At 46.0% G+C, this 20327-nt stretch overlaps 1 protein-coding gene across 1 annotated transcript in view; it reads right to left on the bottom strand.

Annotated features, from left to right (window-relative positions):
- The window catches only part of WDR11 (WD repeat domain 11), a 42368-nt gene extending 25541 nt beyond the window's left edge, over positions 1–16827 (bottom strand). The window contains exons 1-9 of the mRNA XM_004580200.2: positions 16672–16827; positions 15980–16091; positions 11197–11350; positions 9259–9432; positions 7177–7363; positions 4918–5083; positions 4143–4257; positions 2266–2461; positions 1899–2002 (exon numbers count right to left, since the gene is read on the bottom strand). Coding sequence (XP_004580257.2) covers positions 1899–2002; positions 2266–2461; positions 4143–4257; positions 4918–5083; positions 7177–7363; positions 9259–9432; positions 11197–11350; positions 15980–16091; positions 16672–16757 — 1294 coding nt within the window. The 5' untranslated portion in view covers positions 16758–16827. The remainder of the gene's footprint in view (positions 1–1898; positions 2003–2265; positions 2462–4142; positions 4258–4917; positions 5084–7176; positions 7364–9258; positions 9433–11196; positions 11351–15979; positions 16092–16671) is intronic.
- Positions 16828–20327: the final 3500 nt, after the last annotated feature.

Here is a 20327-nt window from a genome sequence, read left to right as displayed (position 1 = left end):
CTCAGCCCTTGATAATGTTACTTTAAAATCTAGAAAATTTACAGAAACCACAGCCATCGATTTAATCCAAGCAAAGTGATCCTTTAGGAGTAGCCATACAATTGATAGCAACCTTTCTGTCTTTGGCAACCAAGGGTGTAAAAGGCACAGAAAGTGCCCACAGGCAGGAACCACACATGCCAGCCCCATTAGTGAGGAGCTGACGCCTGAGAACCGCCCCATCCGTCTGCCAGGCAGTGCACAAGGCAGGCCGGCCAGGCCTTAGCAAGCAGCCTTCATCCATGAGCACAAACCAGCCCCTGCGTTTAACAGAACTGCTTTCAGTTTTCACTAAGTACACAATGAACTTTAAATTAATAGTTTAATTAAAACTTCTAATTAAAATGTTTTCAACAAAGCTTTATTTAACAGTTTTAAATCAACTGCACCATCTAGAACTGCTTTACAACCTGTATTCTTTTGCCTCTTAAAAACTATAATTTATACCACTTAGATACCTAAACAGCATAAAATTTCTGCCTCCCATGGGCTTCATATTACTGATTAGTTCTGTTCTCATGTGTTTATAATTCTTTCCACTCTAATACTTTATACTAAGGACAGGGTCAATTAACTCAGAAAATTGCATTACTTCATAAAATGAGTTTTCAAAATCAGTATGCATCTCAACATCCTCATGAGCATTGATGTCTGGATGGTGAACAAAGAATTTCAGTGTAAAAGTTAGTGTCGCTGTGTGAAGGAATTCTACAGCTAACTGAAATCATGACAAAGCCAAGGTCTAGAGAGGTCAGGTCTGTCCAGGCTGACAGAGGAGCAGCATCAGACCAGGATATCCAGGCACTGCCAGGGAGCAGCGTCAGACCAGGGATGTGTGGGTGGCCCTTTCCCTTGCTCCACTGCGTGGTTTTGGGCAAGCTCCCACATACACTAATGGAAACAATATTGTTTGCCTTACAGGGATATGGTGAGGCAACATGTGGACTATATACTATAGCACTTACTATAATGTAATAAGCCCTCAAAAACAATATCTGATTAATATGATTATTAATAAAGTAGTTGTTTTCTTTCTAGCATAACACCTATCAAGCATTTAAACAACAAAAAAACCTATCAATATCCATTTTCTGCTACAGTTTGGAAGGCTAAATACTACAGAAAGCTATTTATGAACTACAGGTATGGCATATTTAAAGAATCTTTAAAATTTCAAATTGTGTAATCTTTGAAATCGCAAATCTTCATTCTTGCTTTGCTATTATTAGTTATATACCTGATTAAACAGCTGGATACTTTACTCACAAATGTAAGTTGAAAGCAATAATCCTCAACATAAAAATAAGAAGATTCATTCTAAAAAATTGAATTTTTTTTTCTAATTTTGCTCAGTTACTTTAATCCTTGAAATCAATATTTACTACACATCTAGAATACCCCAGGTCCTGTGCTGAGCTTCGGGGGTGGGAGAACAAATTAAAACCAAACACTGTCCCATCCTGCAGAGCTTACAATTTATAGGAGGAAATGGAAATAAAACAACAAGTCTAATACAGCTGATTAACTATTACAGACCACAAAAGCAGCACATTTCAATCAGGCTTGGGAGGTTATAAATTTTGAATTAGGCAGGAAGGGAGAGTGAAGGAACCCGCACTGAATCCCAAGCCGAGGTGCAGCCACATGTCCGACGGCCCAGGCCTCCCCGCAACGGCAGTGCCAGGCTCTGCTACCTCGGGCACGTTTCCAGTGCAATGTTTTACACCCCTCTGATTTAACATGGGGGAATTCTATCTTCTGATTCTGTCAAGTACTCACTTTGACTTTACAAGTCAATGACTGTTAACCACGCCCTTCAAAGAGTAGCTAACAGGAAAGCAGCAGAAGAAACAGCTTACCAATCATGTTATCTAAGGACAGGTCTGGGAGTTTGCTCTGTAGCGCTCCTACAGGGATTCCACAGAAAGACACTGGTGAATACAAAGGGGATGCACCGGAGCTACTGCAGAGACACAACGATGAAGCAGTTACACAGAGAGGCCTGCACAGCACCTTCAGGACGCACAGCATTAGCCCTAGGCCCTGGCACCCATCTGTCTGTACACCAGCACTTGGTAACCTTACCCAGAGGCCACACAGCTCCAGCAGACTTATATAAAACTCCAATAATTCAAGGTCTCAACTACCAACTACATTTATAGAAACACAGCCCTGTTCATAAACACCAGCTACAGAAATCCCTCCCCACCTCCTCGAGCCACGTACCTGCCCCGTGAGTTTCTACTACAAGCCGCTGCCTTGAGCTCCCATATCATGATCCTGCCGTCACTCACGACCAGGGCTGCGGCATTCTCATTGACAGGGCAGCACACCATGCTGAAGGGACGCACAGTCTTTGTCACCCTGATGGCGTCACACTGGCTTCGTAAGTCGTAGGTGAGCTCCTGAACAGGATCTGGGTCTTAAGATAAACAGGTTTACTTTTAAGTATCAGAAAGCAACCAGTACCACTGTAATTCATCTTCATGTAAATCCAACCTAAGATAAAAAAAGATACCATTCTTTCATTAATGCAAAATTGGTCAGGAGTTGCTGCATTTTTTACAATTACTAGTCATTTCTTCAGAAAATAAGGAAAGTCACATAATGACTGTACACAAGTATAACTGTTTAAACAAACATGATCGAGACACCTTGTTTCTAGAGAAATTAACTGAAGAAGCAAGGTGGCACGTGCGGAAGCAGTGAGCACGTCACTGCACGCCACCAAAGAACTGAACGCCGGTTCACCTTTACAGACCACATCACTTCCCAGAAGCGTTCCTTCTCTTCTCCCAGATACAAGTGGCCTGGCAACCAAGGGCCCTGGAGACCCATCGTGTCACTTTACAGTGGAAAGAGAGGTGAAACAGATGTTAGTAATAAAGGTACATCAAACTGAGCTTGGATTAAGGGTTGGGAAATCTCTGAGGGGGAAAAGTGGTGAGATAGACAGCTAGTTCAGGGTCACTCCCCGACCACCTAGGTGTTCCCTGCTGCCCACCTGTGATTCTCGCCTATCACCTGAGAGGGGGCGGTATTGCATTGCCGTGTAACCACTGTCCTCACAAGCCCCTCTAAAGGCTCATGATTAGGAGGGGCTCACTCTCCTGGTCCTGTGCTCCCACAGCTCTGGCACTCGGACTCTTGGCCTCCCCAGTACCTCTGCGGGACAGGTGTCTCCTGAGCACGGCCCTTGTGTGTCTGTGTCCCTCACTCTGTTCACTGCTTGGGCAGGACAGTGAAGACAGCAATGATAAGATGCTTTGTATCTCTAATGTGTGTACTATCAGGAGTTCCAGGAGAGGTGAGGCCTAGCAGTGATGGAATGTGGGCAGAGAAGCCAGGGAAAGGTGACTGTCTGCAGCTTTGTAAGTGTGTCCAGGTTATTCATTGCATGTCTCAGGATAACTTGTATTGCTGGGGAAGCTGGGACATAGGTCTTCAGCTTAATGGACGGACTTCAGGGTAATGACCATTTGTTCCTCTTAGGGTTACAACTAATTGGATTGCCATATGGACTTGTGATTTGCTATTTCTAGTGGGCCCTGTGATCACCAAGCTTGGTTAATAAAGACTCCTTAATAAACCTTAACAACAATGACAACAAAAAAGGCAATACAAAATATTACTCTCTGGCCTGTATGATACATGCCATTGTATCAAGAGGGTCACTTTGGGGCTCTCCCTTATGCTCATTTATGATACAGCCATATTGCACCTATTCATTCTGACACTTTCTCAGGGCAAATATCATCACGCATACTGTGTGTGGCAGATATTTGCCACATGGAAATTTGTAAACTAATGCTCCAAGGACTGGGTTTGTGCCATAGCAGGTTAAGCTGAAGCTCCACTTTGATCCAGTTCTCTGCTAAAGTGCTAGGGAAAGTAAAAGATGACCCAAATGCTTGCCACTGCACATAAGAAAACTCAGATGAAGTTCTGGCTTCTGGTTTTGGCTTGGCTCAGCACAGGCTGTTGTATCTTTTTGGGGAGTCACTCAGTACACTGAAAATCAATCTCTCAGCCTTTCAAACAAATGAATTTTTTTTAGAAAGTGGAAGAAAGGCATAATTAACATTATTGAGATGTAAACTCACCTGGTTCCTCATTTGAAGAGGTGAAAATGCTATTGTAAGATCTCCGAACACGTAGAGTTATACAACCATTTTCATGCAAGCAAAATAAACCATCACGCTGAAAGCAGGGTATTACCTTGAAACAGATGATGTATTTGTTTTTAAATGCACAGATCAACAGACACATACTGTGAGACTCAAACTCAGAGAATGAGTCGCAAAACAAAAAAACAAAATCCCCCTAATAAACACATAATCCTTAAGCTTTAAATGAACATTTAGAAAATTCACTGATAATGCTAACACCTTGTCTTGGGTCATATAACTTAAATAGTTACATCTCTTAAGTCTCAGGTTCAGCCCTAAGACTTCCTAGAGAAAATCAAACCAATGCAAAGTGCAATGGGGCCAGCCCAGCATGCCAACCCTGAGCCTGCAGCACCGGCATCCCATCTGGGCACCAGTTCAGGTCCCGGTTACTGCTCTTCTCATCCAGCTCCCTGCTCACGGCCTGGGAAAGCAGCAGAGGACGGCCTAAGCCCTTGGGACCCTACACCTGCGAGGAAGACAGGGAAGAAGCTTCTGGCTCCTGGTTTCAGACTATTTGGGGAGTAAAACTTGCAGATGGAAAATTTCCCTATCTGTCCCTATCCTCCCCATCCTGACTTTCAAGTAAATAACTAAATCCTTTCTTGTAAAAGTATAGTTAAGTAAGGAATATGAATAGTTAACTTTTCAATGAACAGAAAAGAGAAAACAAAACCAATGACTTTTATAGGATTATGGTCCTGGATACCTGCAGAAACGGAACTCCTGTTCGCTCTATTGCAATCACACCCACTGTCTGATTCACCTCCAGGTCCAGGATTAAGATCTCTCGAGGATACAGTAACAACATGTGGTTCCTTTTCGAAGGCAGATACGCCAGTTGAAGGCAATCATTGAGAGCGACGAATTCCGCACTGGAAACAAGTAAAGCACAGGAGGTGAGTCAAAGACCTGACTTATCTCAGGAAGAGCCAATAGGAATCTTGCACTTCCCACATAAAGACCTGACTTATCTCAGGAACAGCCAATAGGAATCTTGTACTTCCCACATAAAGACCTGACTTATCTCAGGAAGAGCTAATAGGAATTTTGCACTTCCCACATAAAGACCTGACTTATCTTAGGAAGAGCTAACAGGAATCTTGCACTTCCCACATAAAGATGATCGGTAAGTGCACAGTTATCTCCAGAAATGATCACCATGAGCAGCAGTCAGACCTTCACCCGGCTTTACAATTCAAACTATGGCTGTTGATACTGTACAGCTTGGTGGAGATGACAGTATTTCTACATTTTTGAAATACTGAAAGTAACATTTATGTCTATGATGAGGTATACTATACTACACAGATACTACCATACTGCCATTCATAAAATAGCTTCATTTTATTGTTACTTTGTAAGCAGAGGTACACAGAGTGCTGAAATTAAACATAAATATGTAGGAGAGTGAGGCTCATTGGGCCCCGAGCCATTCAACTAACTGCAAGGCCTTGCCCAAGTGCCACCTCCCCCACTTTCTTCCTAACTCCTTTCTGAAACAGAAGAGAGGTTTTTATTCACTTATACGACAGCATTTGCTTCCAAGTAGAAAAACCAGGGAGGAAGGGGAACTGGCGTGATTGCAGAAGACTGTCAGACTCAAAAGTTACTTTTAATAATGTGTGAATGCTGCATATCACACAGCCTTCTTACAAAAAAAATAATAGGAATAGGCACTGTTCTGTTTTTATGTATAATTGTATTGAAAGGAGGTTTTGTGTTTCTTTGTTGGGGATTTTTTTGGACACGAAAACCCTGCCTGTCATGTCCTGCTTGGGTGAGTACCGTATTTAACACAGTGTAGGGCCTGGTGGTCCTCCAGAGGAGAACCGCACTGCTGCTCAGAACTGGAGCAAGATTAGAGGAATCAATGGATCTACAAACACCCAGAACTACTGAGACAGATAAACAATGTATTTCCCCAAAACTCAAGATGCACACCACTTGTACATGACAGAAAACCTAACAGGTATAAATTATAACTTACAAAATTACTCATACTGTCAAATATGTTTATGACAGGGATTTTATGAAAAATTGAAAGTTCTCTTAAAATACTTACAGAGCAATTCAGAGATAAATTAACCAGTGAACCTAACTAGCTCATGCTGTAATAAATAAAAATTTTTATCCACAAATTCAGAATATATTTGTAATTTATATTTTTACTAGAAAGTTTTCAAATAAATATCCAGAAAACTTGGTATAAGACTCTTAGCATTTTAAACAGTATCTTTTAAAAGAGTGTAAAAAATAAAATAAAAACAAAACTACACGATCACAGCCCTGGAAAAAAGACAGAAGGCTACTGCTCAGGCGCAAGATTTGTTACCCACAACATCGTTTAGTTGCGTCAGCCACTATAGTGACAGTTCTATAGTGACACCATCACACCTAGTAACCTTTCAGTAATCCCGTGAAAACCCTACAATTCTATTTTAGAGATTAAGAGTAAATCTGAGCAAGACGAACAAAGTGTTTCTGGATCCCTCAGCTGCAGGCTCCTGTAGAACCCGCCCAGCCAGGTGGCCAATGGCTGCATGTGACAACACACCAATCTTACTGACGAGCGCACACAGCATTCAGGTCAGGAAAAGGTACTCACAATGTTTAAAAACCCAGCACTTCATGCTCTGGACTGTAATATATCCAATAACCTCAACTCTAGAATCATATCAGAAGGAGGTATCAGAAACCAAATATTTTAACTTGCAAAAATTGGTGCATATAGGGGGTGAGGTTGGGTGGGTACAACTAGCAGAAACAAAGCAGCCATGTTAAAGGCTGGACCTCCTGTGGGGAAGCAGGCATAATACATAATACATTAATATCCCTTTAATACATTCCAACTAGAAGTGAAAAAAGGTGAGATGAAGCAGGAAATTAATTTTAGCACAATTTCAGAAACGTCACTTTTGTATCTGATGCACAAACAATGCTTTTCACCTTTATACTTGTACCTTACCTAGGTTTTTCCTGAGTGATCAAAATTTTCACTTTGTTCAGAGCCTTCCTGGCGCCCGTGGCTGCCGCCAGCTTGCTGTGCGCCGGGCTGGAGTGCGGGCTGGAGATGTAGACCTTCTTCCCGGGGCCCGAGGGAGGCTTGGACGGAGAGAAGTCGGAGATGAACACGATACCCTCGCTGGTGAGCACTACATCGAGAGAAGAAAAGCTCCGATCAAAGTTCAAGCAAGTTCAGCAGAGAGCTTCATTCCGATAGGATTCTGGAGCAAAATAAGGGCCATTGTAATAATATCGAGCTGGCAATGATGCGCAGCCGTAACACAATGCAAATGCTCTCCGAGCTGAAGAGAAACGGGTGGTCCTTTACAACTCAGCTGAGGCTTCCGAAAGCACGTCTCACGTTAGAAAGACACCAGGAGGTTACTGGCAGAAAGAACAAATGTTTGTTCTTCCAGATAAATTCAGTGCATGGATTCCCACTAAAATTCTTTCCTCATTATATCCAAACACGTTTCAGAATCTAAGATCCACAGAGACAGAAAAAAAATCCCCTACGCAAGAGGACCCGCATAGCATAACTAGCTGAGTTCCAATATTTGGTTCGGTGACACTATGCTTTTTAAGATTATCATCATCTACTCAGTATAAACAAATTCCTCTTTTCTTCTCCAGCATCAGACTGAACTTCAGGATGAGTGAAAAGTGTGCTTTCTTACCCCTTCATGTTTAGAAAGAAGTGATGGCTTACTAAGCATTCAGGAAAAAAAATCATCCCAGGAGGCTGGGCCACAACCTGCAGTGCAGACGCCTTGTCAGGACTGTAAAAACAATCCCCCTCTAGATGGGGCGCGCTAAAGCAGGTTTTCTGAACAGGCAAACCTTATCTACCGTGAGGCAACTTTTATCACAGGAACAGGAGGCATTCACGGGCTGGGACAGCGCCGGCACACCGGCTGGAGATGATGACAGCTCCGGGGTCAGATGACGCCCTGAACTGGAGCACTGCTGCACAGTGCAGCCACAAAGCACTGACACAACATGGCCCAGACTCCTTCGTCAGCTTGCCCACTGCTTACCTCCCTGCAAATCAACTTCCCCCATCCGCCTGTGCGCCAGAACGCCCGTGTGCCCGCAGCAGCAAGCTAGAGCGAGCCGATGAGTAAGTTAGCAAGCACCAGTGGGCCCATATTCAGATGCAAACACTTACCTACACAAAAACGTTTACACACTGTAACTTTCAAAAAATGCTTCCTATTTAATATACTTCCTCTTGTCTGCCTTCCACTTCCTCCTTCAACAAATGCTGATAGATAAGTGCTACGAATCACTCAGAGAAGACACTCTGCACCAGCTAATTCCCTCAATGCTCTGTGAGTTTCTGATTCTGATCAAAAGGAAGCTTACTCTAACCACTCCATCGGACGCAGCCTGCCAGCTCTCATCTCCAGGCCCCTGTCTTACACATCATTTATCACCTCCTAATTCGTCAGAATATATTACTTTGCTATGTTCACAGTTCATCATCTGACGCCCTGAATTTGAATGCAATTTCTGCAAAGAACCATTGAGCCCCACAACAGCAGTAACAAGCTCCAGAAAGATCTGCATAACTGAATGAAGATATTTATGTTCAAGAATAAAGAAAGTTCAAAACAATTTAGGCACAAAAAAATCTGTGTAAAACAAATATCATTTTCAGACAATTCACTTGGCAAAACACAAAGCACAGCAGAAAAAACCAGCTAGGAGTAAACTCCCCGGGGCCTCTGGTGTCCCCTCACCTGTCACAAAAAAGCAGGACCTTCATCTGACCCTTGATTCAAGTTCTTGAAATGTTTCTAGAAAAGCACATTTCATTAGTTCTAAAGTGGACTATCGTAGGAACCCTGTCCCTGGCCGGCCTAGTACAGTTGAGGTGTGGCTTGCAGGCGATACGGAGCCACCAGTACGTGGTCCATGTGCTCCCCACTTGGCTCATTTGGCAATATACTCAGAGAGGCAGTTCGTGTGGATTTATTGTATGTATAGAATTCACTATATCATAAGTAGCTCGCTTGTTTTCTACAAGCAATTTATTACTCACAAGTCAAATGTGAAGGATCAAAAGGGTCAAACGAGAAAGAAAGGATGTTGTCAGCATAGCTCTTCTTCCAGAGTTTGGTGCCGGTGTCCGCATTCCAGAGCACGATGTAGTTGGGCGGGTGGACGGCGAGCAGCAAGTCCCGGGAAGCGTCCTGACTCCACAACCACTGCACATCTGTGAGGACCGGACAACGCAGGGCCAAAGCCACGAACCACCTTCAGCGACACTCCGCTTGCAAAACACAGTCCTTCAACTAACCTCACCTCCCACTCCCCCGCCACCACATGCGACAACAGGTGTGGATGTCAGTACTAGCAGAGGAGAAAACAATTTTATTGAAAAATGCACTATCTGCATAAAATTTCACAGTCAAAACTTATAATCTGAGATCTCAACAAAAATCAAAGGCAAAATTTTCAGTCACCATTATGTAAAACTGCAAAATCAACATATTGAGAAACTTCTGACAATGATCAAGATGTCAGAGTCTCCCAGCGATTTTGCGGAATTATTTAATGGAACTTCATGAGTTTTCATGATTTTTCACAACAAAAATGGGATAAAAATCTGGCTCAGGCTCTTTCTGAAAGCAGCCTTCGGTGATCTGCAAGAATGGCTTGCTGCCAGAAAATCTCACCAGACCATGCAGAGCAGGAGGCTGACAGCTTCATGCCCACTTTAAGAATGCCCGAGACACTGTCCAGGCCGTCAGGGGCGTGCCCAACTGAGAGCCAGCAACTACCTGCGAGACGTTACACGGAAGCATGAGTGTCACTCGGTCATTCCAAGAGTGGAGTTGGTCTGTGTGCCCAGGCCAACAGTGCGGCTGGACACGGGGCCAATGGCTCCCAAAGAGCACGGACTTTCTGTTGCCCATACTTAAAGCTCAGAGCGTAACGGTGACCTGCAGGATTCGGACGTAGCTTTTGGTCACTGGGCTCATGAGGTGAACAAGGCCCCCAAGATGTACTGCCACACCCACAGAACCCGCGCTCGGATTAACCCGTACATGGGCGCCCCGTGTCACACGGAGATGGTTCACGCTGAAAAGGAACAAATCGTTCCTAAGCCAGAGCGGTGGTGGTACAGAAGAAACTAAAGAAACAAAAGCGTCTGGTTTCGGAGTGACTTCATATTAAAGAAATGCAAATTAAACAAAACAAAACAAAAACAAAAACAAAAACCCTGGCTCAACACCTAGTATAAGAGAGCTGCACAAAGACCTGAGTTGAAAGAATATCATACTGGGCCTTGGTAACATATTATAGAGAAAACCAACAGCAGAGTAAGACTATAGCTTTGTATATTTCATTTCTGTAAAAGAAGCTCCGCTGGCAGTTTGGCCAAGTTAACTTCTGTTACAGGTTACATTACAAGATGCAGCAAAAAAGTTTTCGTAACCACACTCGACTGAGATTGACAGTGAAATTAATGTTTTACCAAATCACAGATCCATGGAGAGAGTAAGTCCAGAAGTGTTACTGCTAAGGCAAACGAAGCGACATTCAGACAGTAGAAGAGATGAAACATGAATGTGTGCTAGGAGGCATGCGCAGGGACAAGCAGGGGCAGGGAGGTGACGGGTGCACCTGCTCAGCCTGAAGCGTGAGCTGGGACAAGCAGGGGCAGGGAGGTGACGGGTGCACCTGCTCACCGTGAAGCGTGAGCTGGGACAAGCAGGGGCAGGGAGATGATGGGTACACCTGCTCACCCTAAAGCGTGAGCTGGGACAAGCAGAGGCGGGAGGTGATGGGTGCACCTGCTCACCGTGAAGCGTGAGCTGGGACAAGAAGGGGCAGGGAGGTGATGGGTGCACCTGCTCACTGTGAAGCGTGAGCTGGGACAAGCAGGGGCAGGGAGGTGACGGGTACACCTGCTCACTGTGAAGCGTGAGCTGGGACAAGCAGGGGCAGGGAGGTGACAGGTGCACCTGCTCACCCTGAACAGGCTTGGCGTGCTCCTGGATCTCACACTGCACTATGCCCGCCGCCACGTCCCACACGATCATCTTCCCCGTGGTGTCAGCAGAAGCCAGGCGCAGGCAATAGGGGGAGCCAAGGCTGTGGTGATAGTTCTCCCGGGCCCATTTAACCTGGCATCAAGAAGAAGCCAAAGCAAGTCAACTTTTGCGCTGGACAAAAAAAAGTTTTTACAAAATACTAATCACTAGCACTACATTTATATTATAAAATGATTAGCAAGCATAATTAGGAAGCTGGTTTTCATTTTGAAATGAGACCTTCTAATTATTTGTGATAGCATTTTTTTCTTAAAATATTTCTTTTTATTATATTTTTTTACATTCTTTACATAGTTACTAGGGTAAAAAGGTTCAAGGGCTACAGGAAAGTGGGTAAGACTACTATTTCCACATTGTTTCCTTCATGTATCTGGGGTAGGGGGGGATATTAAGGGAGAAGCCCCACCCGGTCTCCCACCCATGTGATAGCTTTGCAAAGTGACCATTAAAATACTTCTGAAAGCATCACACTGTTCCTGCCCGCTAGCTTTAACACTCTGAGAAACTCAGGCCAACGTTCCAGGACGCTTGGATGTTAGTTCTCCTAAAACAACTCACAGGATATCTAAGATCATAAACTGTCAAGTAGAACGACTTCCTTAACTCTACTATTTTAATTAAAAGGAGACGAGTTACAGACAGAAAAATATCAAACAAGAAAAAAAAAGCAGGAACAACAAAACAGCATTGTGATTGTCTTTCTTTCATAAACATCTTAAGAGTGTTCTTTCAGGGCCTGGTATGATGGCTCAAATTACTAATCCTCCCCCCCCCTTCAAACATAAGAATCCCCTAAGGGCACTGGCTCCTGTCCTGGCTGCTCCACTTTCCTTCCAGCTCCCTGCTTGTGGCCTGGGAAAACAGCTAAGGACAGCCCAAAGCCCTGGGACCCTGCTCCTGCACAGAAGGCCTGGAAGAAGCTCTTGGCTCCTGGCTTCAGGCCGGCTCAGCTCCCGCCATGGTGGCCACTTGGGGAGTGAAAGCTCTTTTTCTTTGACTCTCCTCCCTGTAAATCTGCCTTTCCAACAAACATAAATAAATCTTTAAAATTTTAAAATAAAAGATATATGGTTCATACATTTTGTAACATCATTAAGTATAGAATTTCATAATAAAAACCAGAAAAGCCTCAAGGCAAGTCTGATTAAATCCTTCCACAATGAGTACTGCCAAGGGACACGACAGCCCGTGCCATGAACCAGCACCTTCCCGGGGTGCCGCCTCCCGACTTCCAGCTCAGCATCCCGCTGTGCCCCTCCGAACATTCCCAAAGCGTCTGTAATTGTTCACATTTTCGGTTGTTTACATTTCGATTTGCTCATGAACTGCTGGTTCCACAGGGCAGTCCATGTAGGCCTTATATTTCTTTTCAGACTTTAGAATAGGGCCCAGAATTGGGGTTCTCTCTTTAATAATTCACCTTAGAAACCACAAAATCTGCAAACATAAATATGTAAACATGTTTACAACTACATGTATGTGTGTATGCACATAAATGTATTTGTACATTGTGCTATGGTCAGAGTAAGCTAACCGATTCCAATGGCACTCTTGAAAAAAATGGAAGCAGTTTTGAAAATTAGTGTTAATAAGTCTTTTTTTTAGACATTTATTTTTTATTGGAAAGTCAGATTTATAGAGAGAAGGAGAGACAAAGAGAAAGATCTTTCTTCTGCTGTTTCACTCCCCAAGCAGCCACAATAGCTGGAGCTAAGCTGATCCAAAGTCAGGAGCCAGGAGCCTCCTCCAGGTCTCCCACAGATGTGCAGGGACCCAAGGCTTTGGGCTGTCCCTGACTGCTTTCCCAGGCCACAAGCAGGGAGCTGGATGGGGAGCGAGGATGCCAGGACACAAACCGGCGCCCATATGGGATACCAGAGCATGCAAGACCACGACTTTAGGCTAGGCTACTAGGCAGACTGCTAGACTACTGCACTGGACCCAAGTGTTAAGTCTTAAGGCCTCAATGATCTACCTTTTTCCCAGGTAATTTTGAAACAGAAGATGTGTGTGTATGTATAGTTATGTGTATGCACTCATGTGTGTACACAGTCAATCCTCAGTTACTAAACAAAACAAACAAAATCCTCAGTTGCTTATGCCACACTGATGAGTTTGCCTGCCTCTCACACCAGTGCCTGGGCTGGAATCCCAGCCCCAGTCTCAAGGAGGGGCAGCAGGTGATGGGCCAAGTACTTGGGTCTCTGCCATCACCGCAGGGGCCCCAGGTTGAATTCTGGACTCTTAGTTTCCAGCTGGTAAGGGAACTGGGGGAGTAAACAAGAAGATGGAAAAGATATTCTCTTTCTCTCTGCAGTCAAATAAGTAAAAAGTAAAATCAGTGGCATTTTTTTCTCTTTGTCACTCTATACATATGTTAACTCAAAATGGAACGAGGGAGCCTGGCACAGTGGCACTCATCCTCCGCCTGCCAGCGCCGCATCTCACGTGGGCACCAGTTCATGTCCCAGCTGCTCCACTTCCCATCCAGCTCCCTGCTCACGGCCTGAGAAGGCAGCCCAGAGCCTTGGGACCTTGGACCCTCGGGACACATCCAGAGAAGCTCCTGGTTTCTGGTTTCAGATCAGCTCAGCTCTGACCATTGCGGCCAGAGGAGCTGCATTTGGGGAGTGAATCAGCAGATTATGGCCCTTCTCTGTTCTCTCTGTAAAATCTTTCAAATAAAAATAAACAAATCTTTTTTAAAAATGGATGAAAGATCTAAGAGATGAAACTACAAAATTCTTAGAGAAAACAAAACTGCACATCTTGACATTGAGGAAAGGAGTGCTTTCTCACATATAGTACCAAAAACACAAGCCAGAATGGAAAGAACAAACAAATTAGTCTATATCAAAATTAAAAACTTCCTCCTTCACGGGACACGTTAATGAAAGGGCAACCTAGAGAATGAGGGACAACGCTTGCAAACCAAGTAGGTTGTAAAGGACTTGTATCCAGAATACAGGAAGTATCTCACAATTCAATAATAAACACACTACAACTTAAGAATATGAAAATAATGAAAACAGAAACCCCAACTTAAAAACGAGCAAAGGACTTGACTAGATACTTCTCTAAAGAAGGTCCAGCAAAGGATGCTCAACATCCTAAGCCACTGGGATGCAAACCAGAACCCCGGGGGCAACACTCCACGAGGACGCTCACCGCCCTAGGAATGGAACACGTGTGGGCGAGAATCTGGGGGAAGTGGAGTCCTCACAAACCATGGATGGGAATGGAACATAGTCTGGCAATTCCTTGAAGTTAACCACCGGATTACCAAATCAGCCATACAGGAAGGGAAGCAGGGCGAGGAACCCCTCCTAGACATACACGTGACAGAAAGCACAGGTCCTCACAAAGATCTGCACCAAGTACTCCTGGCAGCATCATTCATCAGAGGCACAGAGGGGAAACACCCCGTGTCCATCAGTCACACGTGGCGCACCTCGACAGCGGGTATCACCCAGCAACAGAAAGGCAACGACAGGAGGAACTCAGACGCCAACAACAACAGGCCGAATGTTGTGAGACTATGTACATGAACTGTTCCCACAGACACATCTGTAGAGGCTACCTAGAAGAGACGGACATGTGGGGAAGCTGGAAGTAACCGCCAACAGACACATGGTTTCTTTTCAGGGTAATGAACTTCATGCATCCCGGTGAAAATTCTAAAAACCATAGCACTACACTCTGAAGCAGGGATATCTCAATAAAGCTATTACGTACACACACACACACAAAAACACCCGAAGTCTCTCCTGCCAATTCTGAACGCCCTCCCAGACTTCAGATTGCTCAACGAACACACTGTAGGCGCCTGCCTCTGAGATGGCGTGCTGAGAGTTCAAGGGCAACAATTACATGCACCCCACCTCCTCCAGCCCACAGCACTGCCACTCAGCTGCTCAAGCAGAAACCGTGGAGTCATTTTGTGCTCTGTCTCTGGTTCGCTTTGGTCACAACAGCGGCGGCCAGGTGTACCTTGGGGGCAGCTCCTCCGGCACTCCTGCAGGCCTCAGAACACCCTGCCAAGACGACCGCACGTCTCCTAAACATTCTCCTGACCCCAACAGGCCCTCCTCCACTGCGGCCAGAGCTGCTCTGAGGCTCAGATACGGTTCTGTCTATCTCCTACTTTAAGGCCAAACTCCTTCCTCACCTTCCGGAACCTCCAGGAGCGACGGGAGACTTGCGGGATGTCTGCTCCATCAGCTCCTACAAGGGCACGCACGTTTCAGCCCTGCCCACTGCCGAGCTCTGAGTGCATTCTTCCTTTTCCCTGCATTCTTCACTTGGCTAAGTGAAGTCCCTCAACTGGAGATTCCAGGAACAACCCCCCGGCTCCATCAACAGCGGCAGGCGGGATGTGGCTCCTTATGCAAACCTGCCTGATGACCCCTGACTCTGGATGGCCAGGCAGCCAGCTGAGCACCTGGAGCTCCACCCTCCGCCCATGAAGGAAAGAGCCTGGTGTTTTGGTACACGGCGGATTCAGTGCTACCCATCAGCTTAAAAATGACCTAAGAACCAGCATTCGATAATTCACGTTGGATTAACAGTAAGTCATACAGGAAAACGCTGGGTTACCCATAAAGCTTCCGTTAAAAGGTCATTAATGTGTGTATGTGTGAATTAACGAGGACCTGGGTCTATGGGGAACTTAACACAGTTACAAAGCGGGACTTGGCTTACCTTGACAACATCAGCTTTATGCTTTTCTAAAACTTGAAGAGTCTGGGCTGTAGTGGCATCAATGACTAGCACGAGGGAGTGACATCCATAGGCAATGAGGCCTTGCCAGCCCCTAATGGGAGCAGAGTGAAAACGCCATGTAACAACCAAACACAACATACGCCCTTCCTGCCAATCCTTAAGGAATGGCCCATGTTATGCACACGCACCACTGCAGACAACAGCATTATGTTTAGGCAGAGGCCAGCACCTTCTATTACCCACCAGAAGACTTGGCCATGCATAAAATGCTGAAAGGAATGGCCCAGGACGGGCGGGAACAGAGAAAAACCCAAGTGAGGAGCAGCGACCAGGGTCTGTGGGGGTGCAGGGAAAGTCGGGGCGCAGGGGAGGACGTGGACAGGACGTCCAGCGCGGACGCAGGTGCAGGGGAGCAGGAAGGGGTACGCCCAGCCCCCGGGGGAGCTCCCCACACCGGGTCTCCCCTCTGTGGACAACAGCAGGGCGTCCAGGGGAACGCAGGTGCAGGGGAGCAGGAAGGGGTACGCCCAGCCCCATAGCGGAGCTCCCCACACCGGGCGAGGCCGACCCACCGCGCACGGGTCGCCTGGGTGGCCGGGCCGGCCCGACCCCGCCGTGACACGTCCCCTGCCTCGCCCTGCCACACTCCCCGGCCGGCCCCGGCCCCTCACCAGTCCACCGCCGTCCTGTTGTGGGCGCTGAGAGCCCCCGTGATGGTGCGCGCAGACACCTTGAAGTTTACGGTGTAGGGCAACATCACAGCGCCGACGCCCACCCCTTCAGGCCGCCAGCAACACAGGAAGCGGCGCACGCTGCGCTTCCGTTCCAGCGTCCGGGCGGCGCGCCGAGCAGCGCCGTCAGGTTCCGCCAGAGCTCGGGTTCCGCCGACCCGAGTGTCTCGTTCCCAGGTGCCGGCCCCTTCAGCTTCTTACCTGTCTGAGAGACTTGCTCTGGTCTTTGCAGCTTCCCGGCTGCCAGTCTCCTCTGTCTCCCTCATGTCTTCCCTCGTGTGCCCTTGAACTCAAAGATTTCTTGCAGGAATGATACTATTCTTGATATGTTATAGTAACTGTGGATACAAAGTTAGCGTCAAGGACGAAATAGTAGCAATTCCATCACGAGAGAGATTGCGTATCCCCTTCAGGGCTCTCGTAAATGCTTTTTTAAAGACTCCCTCCAATGGCTCCTCGTAGCCAAAGCACAGGTGCAGGTTTGGGGTCTTAGTCGTTCCCTGGCCACTTACCCCTGCCACTGCTTCCCATCGTCTTCCTGGCCCCACATCCTTCCCTCCTGATGCCTCCAGAACCACAAGCAATGCCCATACCCACAGAACTGAAGGTGTCACTCACTTACCAACAGTTGATGTTGACCACTGACTGGCTTTTGAAATACACCCTTTTGCCTTTTTCAGAGGCTCAGGCCTGCCATGGGTATCCCGGCACACCGTCATCCCATTCAGTGAGCATATATCCATGCTTCGCTTATGACTAGTCCAGGCATTGACCAGTGAGATGCTAAGTGGAAGTGACCGCTCAGAGTTCACTTTTCTGAGCTTTGGGTTTGTGCTTTATCCACATTTTGCATGTTGCTGTGGTCTGCAGGTGGTGTCTGTGTCACGGGAGAGCAACCCCTTGCTAGATAACTGGAATAAATGAGCAGAGGTATAAGTAGGGGTCCTGGTAGACTCTGACTCCTTCACAGGAGAACCCAAGCCCAGCCTTTCCGCCTCCTCCATGCCCAGCACCGCCCTGGCACAGCCGGTCCTCAATAAGCGATGGATGCCACAGGCAGTTCAAGTGCCTAGCAAGTGTCAGGTCAGGCATGGCCAAGGTGAAACCGGAGGTCATTGCAGAAGTTCACAGATGGAGGCAGGCAGCGGGGAGCCAGACCTCCCATCTCCCTGGAAAGAAAAGGGTTCCTGGGGGAAGAGAGATTAATTAGCCTAAATCTGTAAGCTACCTGGAGGACATGAAACTTGAATATTTACAGCAAGGACCAGCTGGGATTGGAACGTGATATATCTCCCATGGTAGGGCAGTGTGCAATTAAGTAAGTTAATGGATTTTTACAGCCTTCTGTGAAGTGTCTGCCTTGGACAGCATGGAAGATAAAATATTAAACACACAGGACACCTGATCTCTTTAATAGGACCAAAACGATTCTCCTCTGGATGCCTAAACTCTACCTGTCCCCCTGTGCCCAATGACATAGACTCCAAAGCCTGATGATGCCAGCTCAGGGTATCCAGCCACAATACCATTGTCTGTGTCCCGAAAATGCCTTCCAAATCCTGTACTGATTGTGAGGAGCAGGAGAAAAGTGAGTGTCTCATGAGTGTACACACACAGGAAGAATTGCTACCTCCTATGGATTAATGTTTAGGACAGTATCCTATTGCCTTCCAAAACATCACCACCATTTCACATTCCCATCAGCAGTGTGTGAGGATTCTATTGCCCCACATTGTTGCCAACACTTGCTGTTCTCTGCCACCCGGGGGGCATGCAGCGGTCCCACCATGGTCTGAGATGCACTATTTTGATGCTCACTGATATTACGCATCTTTGCAGCTGTTTATTGCAGGATGGTGTCTTTTTCGCAGAAACATCTGTTCAGATCCATCCTGTAGCTTTCGGGGGCCCGAGCCATCTCCTCTAGAGGTCTCTGCTTAGAAGCACCCTCTGTTCCAATAACCCTCCATCACCATGTTAATCTGCTCTGCTGTAATTATTACCCACAGTAAGCCATAAAAACAGATTAATAATGAGTGCAGCCAAATAATAAATCGATTGATGATCATCTACAGCTGAAGAAAGGGGTGAGTGGGAGGTATAAAGGGAAGCATGAGGGAGGCTGTCGATTCCAGATTCTCCTACACGCTTGGCATAAGGGAGCAGCTGGATGCTGGAAATGGTGAAGATTTCGGAAGAAGAAAGACCAACAACAGTTCCGTCACCTCCTAGTAGGGACTTTAAACAAGCTAAGGGAGAAAGCATCACATAGTGGTGACACTGTGCTCACTAAATCAAAGATTTGTAAGGTGCCAGCTACAGGAGGTAATTGATCAGTTCTAGTGCTGTAATGTGGAGGAAAGGACACCAGGCTGGGAGACACGGGACATGAGTTACAGGTCCAGGGAGCCCAGCACTCACGGTGTGACGTTGGAAAAGTAACTTAACCTTTAATCATTCTGTCATAATCGCATGTACAATCTTTGCATAGTCATAATCATTATTGTGTAATATTTGTCAAGTGGACAGGCAATAACTTATTTAGCTATTTCACTATTCTCTACTATTTAAGTGATATATTGCATATATTGATATACTATTTAAGTGTATTGCTGAAATACACCCAGTTTCCACGTCTGAATAGTGCGTTAATACTAGTCCATGTGGTAAAATCGTTGTTGTTACAGGATTCAGAGTCTGTTCTTGGGCTCACAGCAGTGAAGAATTAGGATGTGAACAGTCAAAGGGGTGGTGAGCTAAGCAAGTGAACGCAGATTTTATTGTGAAACAGAGCATCTTGTTTACTGCTTTCCCAGGTCATTAGCAGGGAGCTGAAAGGGATATGGAGCATGCTGGACTAGAACCAGTGCCCATATGGGATGCTGGTATCACAGGTGGAGGATTAGCTTGCTATGCCACCATACCAGCCCCATAGTGACTGTTTTTAAAAGAAAAACAAGCTAGCTGACTTTCCCATTTAGTTTTTTCATCTGACTTTTGTTAGTGCAAACAATGTCTTCGCAAAGCATTTGGAACAGTGTTTCATACATTGGATTAAACTCATACGTTTGTATGCACTGTGCAGGCAACAAAGACTTCTGGGGGAAACGATCATATTGATTTCTCATTCCTAACAAGCGGGACCTGGGTGAGAAGCAGTTGTGAAATGGGTGATTGGGTTAGCAGGTTTCACAGCCTGGTCTGGTCTTCCACAGGATTCTCCGATTGTTGTAATTAGAAGTAGATGCCAACGCAGGCTGTTTCTGTGTCTCCCACTGTGTGCCTGTCTAGGACAAGCCGCACCTGCTTCTCTGAGTCGGCTGTGTCACCCTCCTGGAGTGATGCCAGTGTTAGCGCAATCAGAACCCTGCAGGTGCCCGGGGACTGTCTCGCCATACTCCCTTAAGCACAAAGAATAACAGCAGTTCTTCGAGGAAAGCGAAAATCGTCTCCAAGCTCATCATTTGCTAATGTAATTGTCTTTCTGTTTACACCTATTTCTGCAGTTATCATCTGAATGAGTGCATCTATTTACAAAGTTATGCGATAGGCAACATGCGTACTCCTTGCTAATCTTTTTCTTTAATCGTTCTGTC

Source organism: Ochotona princeps, chromosome 13, assembly GCF_030435755.1.
Source record: "Ochotona princeps isolate mOchPri1 chromosome 13, mOchPri1.hap1, whole genome shotgun sequence".
In the NCBI taxonomy this organism is placed as follows: domain Eukaryota; kingdom Metazoa; phylum Chordata; class Mammalia; order Lagomorpha; family Ochotonidae; genus Ochotona; species Ochotona princeps.
This window is presented reverse-complemented; position numbering and strand designations above follow the sequence as displayed.